This window comes from Erythrolamprus reginae, chromosome 1, assembly GCF_031021105.1.
Source record: "Erythrolamprus reginae isolate rEryReg1 chromosome 1, rEryReg1.hap1, whole genome shotgun sequence".
NCBI lineage: Eukaryota > Metazoa > Chordata > Lepidosauria > Squamata > Dipsadidae > Erythrolamprus > Erythrolamprus reginae.
This window is the reverse complement of record NC_091950.1, coordinates 126,775,527-126,793,795: the sequence shown is the minus strand read 5'-3', so window position 1 is coordinate 126,793,795 and position 18,269 is coordinate 126,775,527. Positions and strand designations below refer to the sequence as shown.

Here is an 18,269-nt window from a genome sequence, read left to right as displayed (position 1 = left end):
TGAAGTCCAAATATCTTCAAGTTGCCAAGGTTGGGAAACACTGCTCTAGAGAAAAGAAAGACTAGGAGTGACATGATAGCAGCATTCGAGCATTTGTGGGGTTGCCACGAAAAAGAGGTGGTCAAATTATTCTCCAAAGCACCGGAGGGCAGGACAAGAAACAATGATTGGAAACGAATCAAGGAGAGAAGCAATCTAGAACTAAGGAGAAACTTAGAAATATTGAATTCAATTAACCAGTGGGACAGCTTGCCACCAGAAATTGTGGGCACTCCAACACTGGATATTTTTAAAAAGAGTCTAGACCCGTGGTGGCGAACCTATGGCATGCGTGCCACAGGTGGCACTGGAGCTATATCTGAGAGCACACAAGGCGTTGCCCTATGCCAGCACTAAGCACGCATGTGTGCGCTGGTCAGCTAATTTTTGACCTTCTGGAGGGCAGCGGGGGGCGGGAGAGAGACCGTTTTTGCCCTCCCCAGGCTGCAGGAAAGCCTCCAGAACTTGTGGATGGTGAAAAATGAACCTAACAGGCCTACCGGAAGTTCGGAAATGAACTTCCGAGAGGCCCATTTGGCTGTTTTTCACTTTTCCTAGGCTTCAGGAAAGTCTGTGCAGAGGGATGGGTGTTATGGGTGTGGACACACACTTTTTGGCACCAGAGCAAAAAAAAGGTTCACCATCACTGGTTTAGACGATCACTTATCTAAAATGGCATACATCAGTGATGGCGAACCTATGGCATGGGTGCCACAGGTGGCACGTAGGGCTATATCTGCTGGCATGCAAGCTGTTGCTCTAGCTCAGCTCCAACATGCATGTGTGTGCAGGCCAGCTGATTTTTGGCTTGCACGGAAGCTCCGGGAGGCCCTTTTTGGCTTCCAGAAAGCCTCCAGGGGGATGGGGGGGCATTTTTACCCTTCCCCGGTGCCAGGGAATCCTTTGGAGCCTGGAGAGGGCAAAACATGAGCCTACTGGGCCTACCAGAAGTTGAGAAACAGGCCGTTTCCAGCCTCCAAAGGACTCGGGGGGCAGGAGCTGTTTTTGCCTTCCCCAGGCATTGAATTATGGGTGTTACCACTTGCGCATGCGCAATAGCGCGCACACACACTCTTTTGGCACTTTAGGAAAAAAAGGTTTGCCATCACTGGTATAAGTTTTCCTATTTGAGCAGGGGGCTGGGCTAGAAGACCAGGCCCCTTCCAATTCATTCTGTTCTATTCTAATGCATATCCTCTGCTTGTTCAAATAAGCAGAATAAACTTAGAAAAAAGAGAACATGTTTTCTCACTGAATTTCTGACACGCAAAACTATCCCTGTTACAACGTAAGAATAGCTTTTATCATTCTATATCGATATTCCCACTTCTGATGTTCAGATGTACAGCTGAAAAGAAATAAACCGATATGAAAAGGAGAGACACACACACAAAAAGGGAAAGTGTGTCACACCAAACACAGAGTGCACTAAGTTATATCACAAGTGGTCCCTTTTGCAACTGGAAGCAGCTTTCGCGTGGTTGTTCTTATTTGCCAAATAGCAGCTGAATAATAAATGCGCTCAGGAAGACACTTTGTACTTTGAAACTTAGCATCCCATAAAACATTAACGTCTTACATCTCATCTAACAGACTTTTCACCATTTGTGATATTAAGCAACACCATAGTTAGAGGAGATTTCCCCAATATTCATTTTCATAGACGGGTAATAGATTGCATTTTGCTTCAAAGCAATGAAGATCCATCAAAAACATGATGGTCGATATTTTTTATTTATGATTCGCAATATTATTAGTCCGAAATATCTTCATCTTGTCCCAGAGGCTGGAGAACATATTTGGTATTTTGAAGATGTTTTTCTGGGCACTCGCACAAAACGGTTATTGGGGGTTATCGTAATGTGGGACTAGCTCACTTCAAAGGGTTTTTCTGCCAGACACGATACCTGCTGTCTGAAGAATGTTCTATCGTGGATTCTTTCTTATCTTTATCCTTTGGGATATTAGTCATCAATTTTTCTTATGAAAATTTATAGAACAGACATTGGATGGGAGATGAGTGGCAAATAAATTTTATCAATAAATTATAAATAAGTAATTGAATCCCATTCCAACCAATAAAGGATGATTGTTTTCCCATTTGAAATGCCCAGGCAAAGAAAAAAGATTTTGACGACACTAAAATATTGAGAAATAATTGCAAGCATTGTGGACCAGATACGCAGAGGAATACAGGAACACCATAAACTGCAGATCTCCAAATGGTTCATTCTGTTTTTACATGTAGTTCTTGATTTACAATCATTCATTTCGTGATTGTTCTCAGTTTCAAGGGCACTGACAAAAGTGCTTATGACCTTCGCAGCATCCTCATGGTCACATAATCATAATTTGGGTGGTTGGCAACTGGCATGTATTTATAATAGTTGCAACCTCATAAGGTCATGTAATTGTCATTTGTGACTTTTCCCACCTAGCTTGTGACAAGCAAAATCAATCGGGGAAACCAGAATTGCTAAAAGACAGCATGATTCTCTTAACAGCAGTAATTTGTTTAACAACCATAGCAAAAAAGAAATTATAAAATTGGGCATCATTCATTTAATAGCCGCCTTATTTAGCTGTCCCAATGCTGGCCCAGAGGTGGGTTCCTACCAGTTTGGAATGGTTCTGTAGAACTTTTAATAACTGGAACCGGCAGCAACCCAGGCCTGCCACACCCTTGAGCTGGTTTTCCCGGTGATGCCTATGGCTGAGTTACCGACACTGCGTATGTGTTGCCATCTTTTTTCTGGCTTTTTTAAAGGGTTTTCCCCCCTGATTTTTTCTACTGCACATGTGCTTGTTATGCATGTGTGCACTCATGCGTCATGGGAGGAAGCCAACTGGCAGCAAGGTAAGTTAGATCCCACCCCAATGCATATGTGTGCACAAAGTGCGTAAGCAGCCTGCAACACATGGCCATGCGCCGCATCCTTGATAAAACTGGCAGTAGCAAAATCCAGAACACACCCGTTCTGGCTATAAGTTGAGGACTAACTGTAGCTTACTCAAATGGCCATTTCCAGAATCTCTATGGAGATTCTCAGTCATCCAGGTCATGGTTGTCCCAAAGGAAGAAAACAGGTATTCCTAAGGAATGAAGGAAGATCCTCTTTCCTGAAGGCCTTGAAGTTAATTGTTGAGGGCCAAGGATAAAGTGTAAGGAAGTGGTATTTTAGTCCCATAAATAAATAGTCTAATAAAACATAAAATAAATCAATGCACCGATCAGTTTCATAAGCTAATAGCGTTCACCAATCACAATTACATAACTTCTCAAGACAGAAAATTGGACAAAAAGTTTAATAGAATAGAATAGAATTTTTATTGGCCAAGTGTGATTGGACAGACAAGGTATCTTTTTCTTTTATGTATGCTGAGAGCATATGCACCAAGACAAATTCCTTGTGTGTCCAATCACACTTGCCCAATAAAAATTCTATTCCATTCCATTCCATTCCATTCTATTCTAATAACATGGGACAAATTAAATTAATAACATGGGTTAAATGAAAACTGGGCCTCATTTGTGCGAGTGCTCTTTGTACAGGCAATGTGCCATAGGATCTGCACATGGGTTGAAGGGATCTGATTGAAAGAGGCACTGTTTTCCAGTGCCTTTCCCCTTCATTATTCACTTAAAAGATGGTAGAAAGCAATTTCAGCCTAACTTTATTAGAACAGTCCCACAGTTTCACTAATTGCTTTGCATTCTTTGTGAACAATCCTATCCTCTCAACTGACAGAGACCATTGCTGTTGTATTAAATGAGCATTTCCCCTTCTGAGCTCTAACTTTTAGCTCAAAGCCATTTTAAAGACAAAGGTTAAATTATAAACTTAAGATATGTATGCACCTTGCACATATACATCCTTCTGTATATTATTAAAATACTAAAGCGTTTCAAACTAGAGTTAGGAAAGGGCTTAAAGTTATATTGGTAGCATCCTCCACCAATCAGATTAGCAACTTATCTCGTGGCTTCTTTTCCCCATGGAAGGCAAACCCTTGATCATCTTCTGTCCTCTTCAGCTCCACCAGAAACCTTCTGTACAGCATCTCTCCCTCTGCAGCATGCTTCTTCGGATCATGTCCAAACGATTCTTCTCGGCATTCTTTTTAGCTGCCTAAGAACTAGTCCAGTCCAGGTTTACCAGGCCATTTTGGGTTTTACTAAAACCAGCAACCCAACCATTTCAGCCATTTGAGCCACCAGCCATTATTTCCATTTCCAGCTTTCTTCTCTTCCGTACTTGGGTTTCATCCCACCTCTAATGTCAGCATGGCATCTTTTACTGGCATAGCCCACCTTCTATGAGAGCTTTCCCATGAGTAATGAACCAGTAGCGGTGGCGGCGGGAGTCTCCACCCAGCCACCTCGGATGCTTCTGCACATGCTCAGAAGCATCACACATGAGCAAACCAGTAGCAACGGGATTCGCAACCCATTACTGGTAAAGATGCTATGGTGGAGCATGGGACCCTCCTCTTTTATGAAAAGAATGGGGACTTTCATAGGTGTCAGTGATACACAGTGTACCGATAGCTGTCTCTGGGTCAGTTTCATATGAAAGACAGAAAGGGAGTAACTTAGTCCTGGTTTTCCACCTGTTGCATTTAGTGGTTGAAAGATCAAGTAACAACGTGCAATTCTTTTATTAGGAAGTTTTATTTTTTCCTAATCAAACTGTTAGTTGGTTGTATGTCATTGTATTGAATTCACACCCTACAGGCAAACTATAGTATAAAGCTTCCATTACTCACTTCAGAGCATAAGTTTCTGTGTAATTTGAGAAAACACCTTAGTCTGGACTATCCTGAATTCATATGGAGATAAAGTGAGGGTGGTGTCTTCTATTAAGATTGTTTTTTCAAACATCTTTAGACCTAGTGGGATAGGTTTTTTAGCCTGACCCCCCCCCCCCCATAGGGCTAACAATATTCTTTCCATTGATAAATACTTTCATGAAAGATATAGGATTGGATGCCCACCATCATTTATCTTTTATATTAACATAACTCCTCTGATCACATCAGATGTATCAACATGCAAAACAAATGTGTATTGATGGGCATGGCAGGGGAAGGATATTGTAAAATCTCCATTCCCACCCTATTCTGGAGTCAGCCAGAGGTGATATTTGCCAGCTTGATTGTTTGTTTGTTTGTTTGTTTGTTTGTTCGTTCATTCATTCATTCATTCATTCATTTAATTTATTTAATTAATTAATTTAATTTATTTGTTTTATTTGTTTTATTTGTTTTATTTGTTCGTTCGCTTATTTATTTATTTATTTATTTATTTATTTATTGATTGATTGATTGATTGATTGATTGGATTTGTATGCCGCCCCTCTCCATACATTCGGGGCGGCTAACAACAACAATTAAAAAACAGCATGTAAATCCAACAAACCACTCAAAATTTCCGCTACCGATTTTCCAGAACCTATTAGAACCTGCTGGATTTCACCCCTGGTTTGATCCATGCGAATTTCACAAGGGACTTCCTCACTATTGTGCACTTAAGCAATTCATCAGCAATATCTTTTTGTTGAATTGCCTCTGGGCATTTAGTACTAGAGTCTGAAATCACAAGCATATATTGATTTCTTCTTGCTGACTTTGGAAAAAACCAGCTAGAGCCATAACAATTCTAGAAAATAAAGTAGGAGTCAAGGAGATTCTTTCCACAAGTGTCTTATATTATTCCCCCCCCTAGATTTTAGATATTGATGTTTTTGGCAAGACTGACAATGAATGTGCTTAGCCAAAAGTGTATGTCCCTAAGTCTCATTAGAGATTTTTTTCTTGCCACATCGGACGAGATTTTCACTGTCAAAATTCAACAAATCTTTTATAAAATGCTGGGAAATTGCAGTCTGCTCTTTCAGAATAGAGCTCCTCATAAACTCTACAAAAGAAAGTTTCCCAATTTTAACGTGTGGACTCCCAATTCCCAGAATTCCTTAGCCAACATGTTGCCTAGGGAATTCTGGGAAGTGAAGTCCATACATCTTAAAGTTGATGTGGTTGAGAAATACTGCTATAAATATCTCCCTTTTCACAAAAGACAGCTGAATGTAAACAGAGCTGCTTCTTGCAATTAGAAAAGATATTGCCTCCCTGGTGGTTGGAATACTCCCCAAGATGCTGTTAGAAATTTGTTTGGATTTTATTGCTCAGCTGAATTTTCTTCCCTGGAGAAATCTATTCAATACTAAAAGTCATGTAGATACTTTAATGAAATTTTTTTTAAAAAGAGAATCATTTTATTTGTAAGTGTTTTTCTTCAATTGTTAAGTGCCAAAAAAAGCCTTAAAATCGCTAAAATAATTCTCCCACAAGCAAATTGCCTCTTTTCAGACAAAAAGTTCCCTTTGGCATCAGATTATTTTAAGTTTCTGAGAATTTCATACAGAATTTCTATCTCTAAATACCACTAACTATCAATCATGGTTCTTGATCAGACAAAGGATGGGGAAGATATTGTGGAAAATTGTGAAATGTTATATGAGCAAAATTGGACTGAAATTAGAAAGTTCCCATCACATATTATTCTCTTTTTAACTGAAGTATTAGGAAAGATCTACAATGTAATAATCATTTCAATTGCAGTCTTTGCATTGCAATTTATAACCCCTGTGAAGGCCTGTAAATTAATATCCTGTCTTATATTTTTTGGAACCCTGAAATAAAGTGCTTGGCCTTATTGCCATGCACTCAAAAGCCCAATTGGGCTTATCATCAGGGGATGTCTTAATTTTTTGGGGAAACGGTGTGCTATTTTCAGAGAAACGTGGCAGGTAGTCCTCGACCACAAGTCAAAAAGCTTGTGGCTAAGCAACACAGTGGTTAAGTGACTTTTGCTCCATTTTATGATCTTTCTAGCCACAATTGTTGAGTGAATCATGACAGTTGTTGTTATTAACACAGTTGTTAAATGAATCTGACTTCCTCATCGACTTTGCTGGTCAGAAGAGTACAAAAGGTGATCCCGTGATCCCAGGACAGTGCAATTGTCATAGATAGGAACCAGTTGCCAAGCATTTGAAGTTTGATCATGTGACCATGGGGATGTTGCAGTGGTCATAAGTGTGACAAACAGCCACAGGCCACTTTTTTCAGTGCTGATGTAACCTCAAATGGTCAATGAGCAAGGTTAGTGAGCTTTGCCAAGTAGAATCCACTTGGATGTTGGATGTTATGATCTTTCACTTGCTACTTTAATATGGTAATTATTTTTTTTCCTTTTCATTTTTACTTAGGTAACCAGTGTTTTTCCTGGGGATGGAACGAGCATGGCATGTGTGGCAGTGAAACAGAAGAAAATGTTTGTCTCCCTCAGCCTGTGGAAGCTCTTAGTTCTTCAGAGCTGCTTTTAATTGGATGCGGAGCTGGACACTCCTTAGCATTTTGCTCTTTGCCAGGCTTAGATATAACACCCTCTGCACAATTTTAAATTCACTCTGAGGTTTGTCTTTGGTTAATAAGTGCTGTAAATGTGAAAGCAATTCAGTCATACTAGCCCTGGCAAGATTATTCCATATTATATACTGTCGTTTAGCCGGGTTCTTATTTAAAAGAAGGAGGAAGATTTTTTTTTTTTTTAAATTGCTTTTGTTTGAGGGGGGACAAAATATGAAAACATTTAGGTGTGATGAAATGAAACAGGATGTGCTTTATTTATTGTCAAGCGTGAAAAACCAGATTTACATGTAAAGCTTCTAATGAACTGATTTATTACTATAGCCTACACACAGGAATCTCCTGATACTAAGAGTTAGCACCTGGACAGAACTAGGTAAGTATTAATGGCAGACAAGGGTGGGTTGGACTTAGTTTGTGGCTACAAAGTTATTCTAAACTGATGCCTAGTTTAATTCCTCCCCCTGGTTCTGCCAATCTATTTCCTACATTTATTGATATCAAGCACATGGTTCCCTCAGGGAGTCCTTGCTTAATTACTCCCTATTTAATTATTCTTATAAATTATGATAGTGTTGAAAAAAATAACTTTATGACCAGTCCCTGCACGTGCAACGGTTAAGAGCATCCTGCGGTTATGGGATCTCCAATTCTACATTTCATAGCCAGCTTCCAACAAGCAAGGTCAATGAAGAAGGCAATAATAAAATTATAAGTCATAATAATCTGATGGCTTGTTAAAGATTTTGTTGTTTAGCAATAGAGTTGCCAGTCCCAGATTATCTCAGAAAAAGAACAGATTTTCTCCTCCCCCGCCCCCCAGGAACTAACTTGCAGCAAAAAGCACATTAAAAGCTTGGACTATAATAGTTTTAAACAAATATAGGGAGGAACCAGTGGTATTTTTTATTAGCCCTACTGTAGGTTCCTGTAAATTTATTAGATGAGATACCCACAGTGTTGATGTGGAATGTGAGTAGAGTACAACTGACTGAAATGGCTAAATTGACTAGTCTAATTAAAGAAGGAACAACAATATTTTTTAAATTAAAGAATGGAAACCCTTTATGGACTTTTTGCTGCAAATAGCCAAAAATTGTGGTTTTGGGGATTTACTGATTTAAAAGCCTTGTTTACAGGAAGATGGGATCAAAAATATATAATTTCAGAGGCTGGAAATGATAAATAATCATGCTACTAATGGCTTGCCTCCAGAAGTTGTGCGTGTTCAATCACTGGAGGTTTTAAAGAAGATATTGAACAGAGACGTGACTGAAATGGTATGTGATGGCGAACCTATTGCACGTGTGCCACAAGTGGCACATGGAGCTATATCTGAGGACATGCAAGACATTGTCCTATGTTAGCTCCAGCACGCATGCATGTGCTGGCCAGCTGATTTTTAGCCTTGGGGAAGACCTTTTTGCCCTTTCCTGAAGCCCCAGAGTGCAAAAAATTGCCCAATAGGCAAACCGGAAGTTCAGAAAACTGACTTCCGGTTTGCCTGTTATGCTGTTTTTTTGCACTTCGGGGCTTCAGGAAGCTTCCCTGAACCCCCTGGAGTGCAGAAAATCTCTGTTGTATATGTTCTGTTATCTGCTGCAAGGAAAATTGGAAGTTGCTTCTTTAGATAATGTTCTTCTTCTTTGTCTCACTTTTTCATGTATTTTTTATATCTCTTATACACATGCATACATACACACATAAGCAATCAAGTATGTACTAGAATATGTTGCCAACTCATGGTTCCTTGTTACCACTCTACATATGGATATTTTGCTGGGTCATGAATACAGATGGTATTTTGAAAGGCCTTTGTGAATTAGTTCAATATCTAAGTGGCAGCACTATGGTAGATACAAAAATACTTTTCCTGAGTCTTCCTCCTTCCTCGTTCTTGATTTTATTCCTGGATTGAATGCCCATCTCCTACATTTAATAAGTCAAACTCTCGAATACATTTATTAAAATTGTGCAGCCCTTTTGATTCAGTTTCAATCAAACGCAGGTCCGTGAACATAACACCTGCCTATACTTCTTTGAAACCTTCATGTCTTTTCTTAGGATTTGATGAGAGATAGGGGAAAATAACAACAATAATAAAGTTTTTGAAATTTATTAGATTTGTTCTGAATTGTTTCATTATATGCTGTGAGCCGCCTCGAGTCTATGGAGAGGGGCGGCATTCAAATCAAATTAAATCAAATCAAATCAATCAATCAATCAATCAATCAATCAATCGATCAAATATGACTGTTTTAAAGAGTTGCAACCATGTGGTACATTTGCTCTCTTGTGCATTTTAAAGCCCTTTTTTGGAATTGATCATATCCTTTATATGTATATGTTAGCTTGTAGAAGAGGAGTAAATATAATAGCAGCCTTCACAAATAAGCTAGTTAATTTAAAAAAAAAGAATTTTCATTTCCTAGACTGGAGTTTGTCATATGCATAAAATGCAGAAACTTTGGAGTTCTTTGCCACATCAACTGAATCACGGATAATAGGACTCCACCAATCCAGAATTTTGTGTTAATAGTCTGATACTCTGTAAGCCTAATCTATTCCGTCTGTTTATAAGCCATTTATTCGGAAAGCCAATTAAGGCGGATTAACAAAATCTGTTTAGCCATTTGTGATCTCTGTTCCTATACCTGTAGGCATGTTACCAGAAATTATTGCTGTGACTACTCCTTTTATACATATCCTAGTCAACATAAATTGTAATGTGTATACCCTAATATATTTGGTTGAATGCAGTGTTGCAGGCTAACGCAATGTTCACTGTCAGGAGTTCAATCCTGATGGGCTCAAGGTTGACTCATCCTTTCATCCTTCTGAGGGTGGTAAAATGAGGACCTATATTGTTTGGGGCAGTAAGCTGACCCTGTAAACCATTTAGAGAGGGCTATAAAGCACTATAAAGTAATATAGAGCCTCAGTGTTGCATTGGTTAGAGTGGAGTACTGCAAGCTATTTCTGCTGATCACCGTTTGCCAACAGTTTGGCAGATCAAAACTCAGTAGGATCAAAGTTGACTCAATCTTCCATCCTTCCAAAGTCAGTAAAATGAGGACACAGATTATTGGGGGAAATATTTATTTATTTATTGGATTTGTATGCCGCCCCTCTCCATGGACTCGGGGCGGCTAACAACAGTGGTAAAAACAGCATGTGACAATCCAATACTAAAACAGCTAAAAACCCTTGTTATAAAACTAATCATACATACAAACATACCATGCATAAATTGTAGAAGCCTAGGGGGAAAGAATATCTCAGTTCCCCCATGCCTGACAGCAGAGGTGGGTTTTAAGGAGCTTACGAAAGGCAAGGAGGGTGGGGGCTATTCTAATCTCTGGAGGGAGTTGGTTCCAGAGGGCCGGGGCCGCCACAGAGAAGGCTCTTCCCCTGGGTCCCGCCAAACGACATTGTTTAGTTGACGGGACCTGCAGAAGGCCCACTCTGTGGGACCTAACTGGTCGCTGGGATTCGTGCGGCAGAAGGCGGTCCCGGAGATAATCTGGTCCGGTGCCATGAAGGGATTTATAGGTCATAACCAACACTTTGAATTGTTACCAGAAACTGATAGGCAACCAATGCAGACTGCGGAGTGTTGGTGTGACATGGGCATATCTAGGGAAGCCCATGATTGCTCCCGCAGCTGCATTCTGCATGATCAGAAGTTTCCGAACACTTTTCAAAGGTAGCCCCATGTAGAGAGCATTACAGTAGTCGAACCTCGAGGTGATGAGGGCATGAGTGACTGTGAGCAGTGACTCCCGATCCAGATAGGGCTGCAACTGGTGCACCAGGCGAACCTGGGAAAACGCCCCCCTTGCCACAGCTGAAAGATGTTTCTCTAATGTGAGCTGTGGATCGAGGAGGACGCCCAAGTTGTGGACCCTCTCTGAGGGGGTTAGTAATCACCCCCCAGGGTAATGGATGGACAGATGGAATTGCCCTTGGGAGGCAAGACCCACAGCCACTCTGTCTTATCAGGGTTGAGTTTGAGTCTGTTGACACCCATCTCTGTAAACCGCCTAGAGAGGGCTGTAAAGCACTGTAAAGCGGTATATAAGTCTAAATGCTATTGCTATATATAAGTCTAAGCACTATTACTATTGTTATTGGCCTGGTTAACACAGAGGCTACATGGTCATGTATCAGGGATGCTCTAATACGGGGTGTCAAACCTGCGACCCAGGGGCCGGATGTGTCATGCGCTGGCCACGCCCACCCATTCTAGCAAAGGGAGGGAAGGTGTGATACGTCATCGCGAGTTTGACCCTCCTACATCTACCTCTAGTAGCTCCTGCATTAAACAAGGGAATGAACTAATTAGTTCCTTCTAACTCAGTGAAATTAAATGGGGTGACAGAGAAGTCTTCTATTATGCTTTCCCTCAGATTGCACCATAGAAATTCAATAGCGCAGAAAGATGTTCAATCTGATGGGAAAGGTTGCTTAAAAGAAAAGTATAGTATTCATGAGGTGTCCTTCCAGCTGTCTTTGTTTTGTTTTTAATCAGCAGCAGCACTCAGAAATCATTTCATAATGTTGAGCACGCTATAAACGATTTTACCTCTTCATATTTTTGCTGACATCCTTTTGCAGAAGGATTTTTTTTAAAATCATGTTTTGCTATTAGGCTTACTTGTATTCAGGCTATTAAACTTTTTATCTCTAGCTCTTGATTAGGCATTTGCTTGTTCTATCTGTTTATCCTTGGCTACAGGGAAAGATTATGAATTGAAATTTCTTTCACAGCTGCATTTTGTGTCCTTTTTGCTCCTATTCCTTTGTTCTTCCTTTTTATTTTTCCTCCTAAACCTGAGTTCATTTAAGGTGTACACTTTCCGTGATTTACAATACATTGTTAATTCTGTGCTATTGTATCTATTGTTTTGTATCCGTTAACTAGCTATTTTTTGAATAATAAAATAAATAAAATTTCTTTCCTTTACCCTTCTCCTTTATTTGCAGATTATTAACACTACATTTTAATTATTTTTGATCGTGTATATATTTTATTTTTATAATGTAATTTTTTAAACCTTCATTTATTTTTTGAGGGAGTTGGCTTTTTGATATGTGATAGATGGATAGAACAATCTTCTCCTCACAGTTTTTGACGTTAATTATATTCCGAGCTTGTTGGATGAAAGCAAAGGCCTACCAGGTGCCCTGGGAACTAGAAACCCCACATTCTTATGTGTCTATTGAAATCTATGTATGCAACCCAAATAGCCCTCTGAAAGTTGCTGGTGAATTATTATTTTGTGTGACAAAAATGGAACATTATTAAATGCAGCTAAATTAGGATTGTTCATGTAAAGCAGAGGTGGGGAACTATGGCTCCTTTATGACTACTTGTGGACTTAAACTCCCAGAATTCCTCAGCCATATTGCCTCAGGAATTCTGGGAATCGAAGTCCCCAGGTCATAAAATGGTCATAGTTTCCCATCCCTGTTGTAAAAGGTTGTGTTCCTACAATGCATGTTCTTTCATCTGTTTGTTAGACCAGTTTTTATTGGATTGTATATCCTTTGAACAAATTTCTAATAACAAAAATTGGGGTTGACCAGAACAGTAAACTCCATCACTGAAAGAAAGATTAGAACATTCTAGCATATGATTCTCAGTTCTTCAGATAAATAAGGATATACAGGTGGTTCTGTTTATGTTCTACTTAAGACTGTAATAGTGCCTGCCCATTACAGTTGTAATTGTGACAGTCATAAAGTGGCTTACCCATTTTATGACCTTTTTTGGGCAGTGGTTGTTAAACAAAGCAGTTGTTAAGTGAACCAATTGTTTGCTTGTAAATGCCAGTTTTTGGCAAAAAAACATCATAAAATGAGGTCATGTGAATATGGACTGTTGCTGAAAGCCCAATGTGTAGTTATGTGACTCAGTTATGTGGCAGATGTTTGAACTTTGGAACCAATTCATAAGTATACCAGGAGGGGTCTGTCATAATTTTGAACTGTTACTAAGCAATGAATCATAAGTTGAGGACTACATATAACACAGCACAAGTAACATTTAGCAAACATCAATGCACTTGTTTCTAATAAATAGTAAAGGGAAGCCCAACAATTTGTCCAGTGATGATACTTAGAATAAGAGCTACAAAATATTATTTTCTCATTCATGGTGTCTATTTACGTACGGCAAATTGCATTTGTATATAATGAAATGTGTGTTGATGACTTGGAAATGAGGGAAAGAGAAACAATTAGACTATAAAACAATTACTGGTACCTAGGAAACAATTACACAAAAGAGGCAAAAACTCCCAGTGGCTTAACAGTCAGATAAAAACACTCAGGAAGGACCTGCTCTAAAGGGTCAAGGAGATTAAAGTGGCAGCAAGTACCTTTACCTCAAGATTTGCAATACAGTGATACCTTGTCTTACGAACCCCTCGGTCATACGAACTTTTTGAGATACGAACCCGGGGTTTAAGATTTTTTGGCCTCCTCTTCCGAACTAATTTCACCTTATGAACCCGCCGCCGCCGCTGGGATGCCCTGCCTCCGGACTTCCGTTGCCAGGTGAAGGCTCCCCTCGCCAGGAAACCCAACCTCCGGACTTCTGTTGCCAGCGAAGCGCCCCTTTTTGCGATGCTGGGATTCCCCTGCAGCATCGCAAAAACGCCAAAGTCCGGAGGTGAGCCTCAGGGGCATCCCAGCAGCACAAAAACGGTGAATTTTGGGCTTGCACGCATTGATCGCTTTTCCATTGATTCCTATGGGAAACATTGTTTTGTCTTACAAACTTTTCACCTTACGAACCTCGTCCTGGAACCAATTAAGTTCGTAAGACAAGGTATCACTGTATTCTATTAATGCAGCTTTACAGTAAAGCAGAAATAATTCTTTTACTACGTCCTTTTATGTAACTTTCAGAAAATATTTTCTAGCCTCAGTTAAAATACGTCTGCTCTTTAATGAGAGATTCTGACAGATATTTAGGCAAAAATTTATTGGAGGACATGACATTATGTCATTGAACTCATTTGTTTTATGGGGTGTCTAGAGGAGGATATCTTTTGCTTTGTTTTATTTTTCAGCTGCTCCTTCCATCACAAATAAAATATATTTGCCAAAATAAAATGGGCAATAACCAAATATTGTCTTTGGCCTACTAAAGGTAGAAGGAGTCTACCTGCAATTGCCTGTAGCCCATTGCAAAATCAAAAACAAAACCAACCTTGTTAATCTTTAAAATACCATAATAAAAATAACACCGTTTTGTTAGTTTTATTTGCAGCAATGCTTCCAAATTCTACAGAATTGGACATTGAGATTTTTTTTTTTGCCTTGTGGTATTAAAATGGAATTAAATCTTAGTAAGTTTTTACTCTACTTGGATACACCTTTTTTTCAATAAAAGAAAGAAGAGTTGTTAGGAGCCATTTTCTCGAGAATCTATAGAAGGTTTCTGTGACATTCCAGCATATCAAATGCTGGTGTTGATCAGTAGAAATTTGGTAGCTTAGAATTGATTCCCCTTAAGAGGTTTCTCTTCTCCTGCAACCTATCATGATCGTGAATCCTGAAAGAGGCCCACTGATTGCTCTCCATCTGCCCGTCACACTACAGAACTATTTGATGATTGATTGATTTTGGAGCCTGCCCTGAAGTTAATCAAAGAAAGACATACTGGAAGCCAAGTGAGTCACCCCTTTCCCTTCTGCTATAATATTGGAAATTATGAATCTTAACCAAAATAAATCATTGTGGGGTGGGGTTGGAGGTGGGGTGGGAAGGGAAAGGTGTCTTTAGATCTGATGAAAGGTGATAAAATTCAAATGAAATTGGGGAAGGAGGCTAACCGATACATTTTGTGTCCTATTCTATCTCAGGTCTAGAATCTGTTTAACCAGCAGAGTTAAGTTATAATTAAAATGTTAAGGGATATGATGGCAATGTTAATTTAAATGCATTTTAACATGGATTTCTTCCGTATTTTTATTGCATAAAATTTGTACTGTAGGCATGACATTAATTTTCATCCAATCCAATTATTCCTTTGAAACATTCTCATGTCTGACTTTTAACACTAGAAATAATTTTTGGCATATTTTTATTTATTCTAGGCAAACAATAAAAAAAAACCACAAAGCAAAAACGTTAAACACAATCTATTGCCAATTTTTAGATGCATCCAATTTAAATATTACAAAATTCCTTTGTGACTACAGAAATGTGGCTAATTACATCTAAGTGACCAATATGGCTTCTAAGCAGTTTAACCATATGGTGGACTACAGAAATAGAATTTATTGCTCTTCCCACCCTCCATTTTTTCCCTAAATTAAGTTAAAAAAAATAGAATTCATAAATTTCAGCCCTAAGTTGCAATAAATAAAATCCTTCTATATTACCAGACAAGGAGGTCCACAACAGGTACAAAGCTGGAAAGCATGGTTGCTATTTAGGGCTATCAGATATGGTCTGCAGGAAAAAGATCACTAGATGGCAGTAAAGAAATATAGAAAAGCCATTCTTTTTCCAGGCAGACAAACTTCTTGGCCAGATGTTATATCCTGCCAGTGGGGCAGAAAAATAGAGTACTGTAGGTTAGGGGCAACTATATAACTTCAAATAAGATCCTGAAGTCCACTCAGCCCTGGATTTAGCACTAATTAGCACTTATTCAAATCTTTTAAGAAACATTATTTTCATTCTCATCTAGAAGCCTGAAAAAAACCACACCAATAGGCTGTTTTAATGAGTAACAGGGAAATCCTAGCCTGCAAGGTTCAGAGATTCTTATTTTCAAAAGGTGTACAGCTTAGGTGCTTTACTGTAGCGAAAAAGTCTGTTTCTCCTGCTTTATTGAAAACTGCACTCTGAAAAATCTCCAGGAAAGGGGTTTTCAGGCTGTTTTCAGACCATTTTTCAGGCTGTTTTCAGGTAGTCTTTCAGGCCATTTCCCAGACCATTTTTCAGACTGATTTTGGGGCCATTTTCAACCCCAAAATAGCGTGTAAATGCCCCCAAAAACGGCCTGGAAAAAGGTCTGAAGAAAGGCCCAGAAATGGCCAGAAAGATGACCTTGGTATTGGTCATTTTCAGGCCGGTTTTGGGTTGTTTTCAGGTCTTTCCTCAGGCCATTTTCTGGGCTGTTTTCATGCTTTTTTCTTGGCCGTTTTCCAGATATTTTGGGGGTCATTTTTGTGTCAAAAATAGCCTAAAAATAGCCTGAAGAAAGACCCCCAAACAACCCAAAAACCCGGCCCCGCTGATTGCTGATTGGTGGGAGCTTGAGCGGGAGAGCTCCATTGTCCTGATTGGCTGCCGCCTCATGTTGTTCTTGTGCTGTTAGTATATAAAGAGCTGTCAGATTGTTCTGAGTTCTGTCCAGAGTTCTTCTATTAAAGTTCTGTTCCTCCTACTTACTGGCTCCCGTGTGTGTGTGTGTGTGTGTGTGTGTGTGACTTAACAATTTTTGTGTCAAAAAGAACCTGGAAAACGGCCTGGAAAACAGCCTGAAAGAAAAGGCCTGATTTTAGCTGTTTTCAGACCGTTTTTCAATACGAAAACCAGCTGGCTGGCATGAAACCAGAAGGTCAATGTGCCCACAGAGAGGGCTCTAGATGCCACCTCTGGCACATAGGCCATAGGTTTGCCATCACAGGACTAGAGATACAATTTATGAAAAAGAGCCAAATAAAGGGAAGATTTGTCTTAGACCTGGTAAAGTGGTAAAATGGATAGGGGAAGAAGAGTAGAACCATCAACTTTTCAGCAGTTTTGTGAGGTACAAGCTGTCACTCATCATCAAAAAATTCAAAAGAATGATGTGGACAATCTCCTTATGTTGGACTTCCAAAAGAAATGTATTGTATCTGTGGGGATGTTCCTGAGAAAAGGTAGAGGATGAAAAGAAATCAGTTTCTGGGACAGTAATTAAAAGAAATAAACATGAAGACTTTAAAAAAAAATTAAAAGATTTGTACAGTTGACTTATTTGATCAAGGTTAATATACAGTTGACTTATTTGATCAAGATTAATATTTGATCAAGGTTAATATATATAATATATCTCCAGATGCTAGTTCAGATGAGGAAGAGCCAGGTTCAGGGACATCAAGAGCAGGTATGGAGGAACATCTGGAGGTTGCTGGAGGTTGCCACAAATTGCGAGACCAAGCACAACAGAGCAGTTGCAGGAGGAACAACAGGATGAATGGCCAGCTGAGCATTGGACAGGAGAGGTCCAACTGTGTCTGGGAAGCCCAGTGGCTTCTGGAGATGAGAAAGATCTGCCTACTCGTCCCAATCTGAGAGTGCATCTGGTCAAGAGGACGCAGGCACAACAAAGTTAAGCCAGGCTATTTGTGAATCAGCATCCTTGCCTCTCTTGATGGACTACACTGGGAAATGGCTGTTTACCTCAGCGCTTGGAGTGAAATTATTCTGGAAACAACATGTCCGTTTCCTTGCTCTGAGTTCTTCCACCGCAGGGTTTCTTGGCCTTGACTATTTTGATTCCGTGCCTTGAACTTTGGCTCATGCCTCTTGAACACTAGACTTACATTTGCCTTGTGGACTTGCCTTTGTTTTGCAGATCTGCTTTTGCCCTGTAGACTGGTATTGAGTAGCCTACTGAATTCTTGGAATGGCGCTGGTGGGGGTGTGGGGAAGACTTTTCAGGACTTCAAGCCTCAAAGATTTCTAATTTATTTATTTATTGGACTTATATTCCACCCGTCTCCGAGGACTCAGGATGGCTAATACCTGTAGTGTGTGCATATGTGAGTGGGATAGGACACCAGGTCTAA

At 39.6% G+C, this 18,269-nt stretch overlaps 2 protein-coding genes across 2 annotated transcripts in view; one reads left to right on the top strand and one right to left on the bottom strand.

Moving 5' to 3' along the window:
• Positions 1 to 9,588, top strand: part of SERGEF (secretion regulating guanine nucleotide exchange factor) — an 85,260-nt gene extending 75,672 nt beyond the window's left edge. Inside the window, exon 11 of the mRNA XM_070764393.1 lies at positions 7,311 to 9,588. Within this exon, the coding sequence (XP_070620494.1) occupies positions 7,311 to 7,504 (194 nt within the window). The 3' untranslated portion in view covers positions 7,505 to 9,588. The remainder of the gene's footprint in view (positions 1 to 7,310) is intronic.
• KCNC1 (potassium voltage-gated channel subfamily C member 1) overlaps positions 1 to 18,269 on the bottom strand; it is a 214,552-nt gene that overhangs the window by 13,788 nt on the left and 182,495 nt on the right. The window lies entirely within an intron of this gene.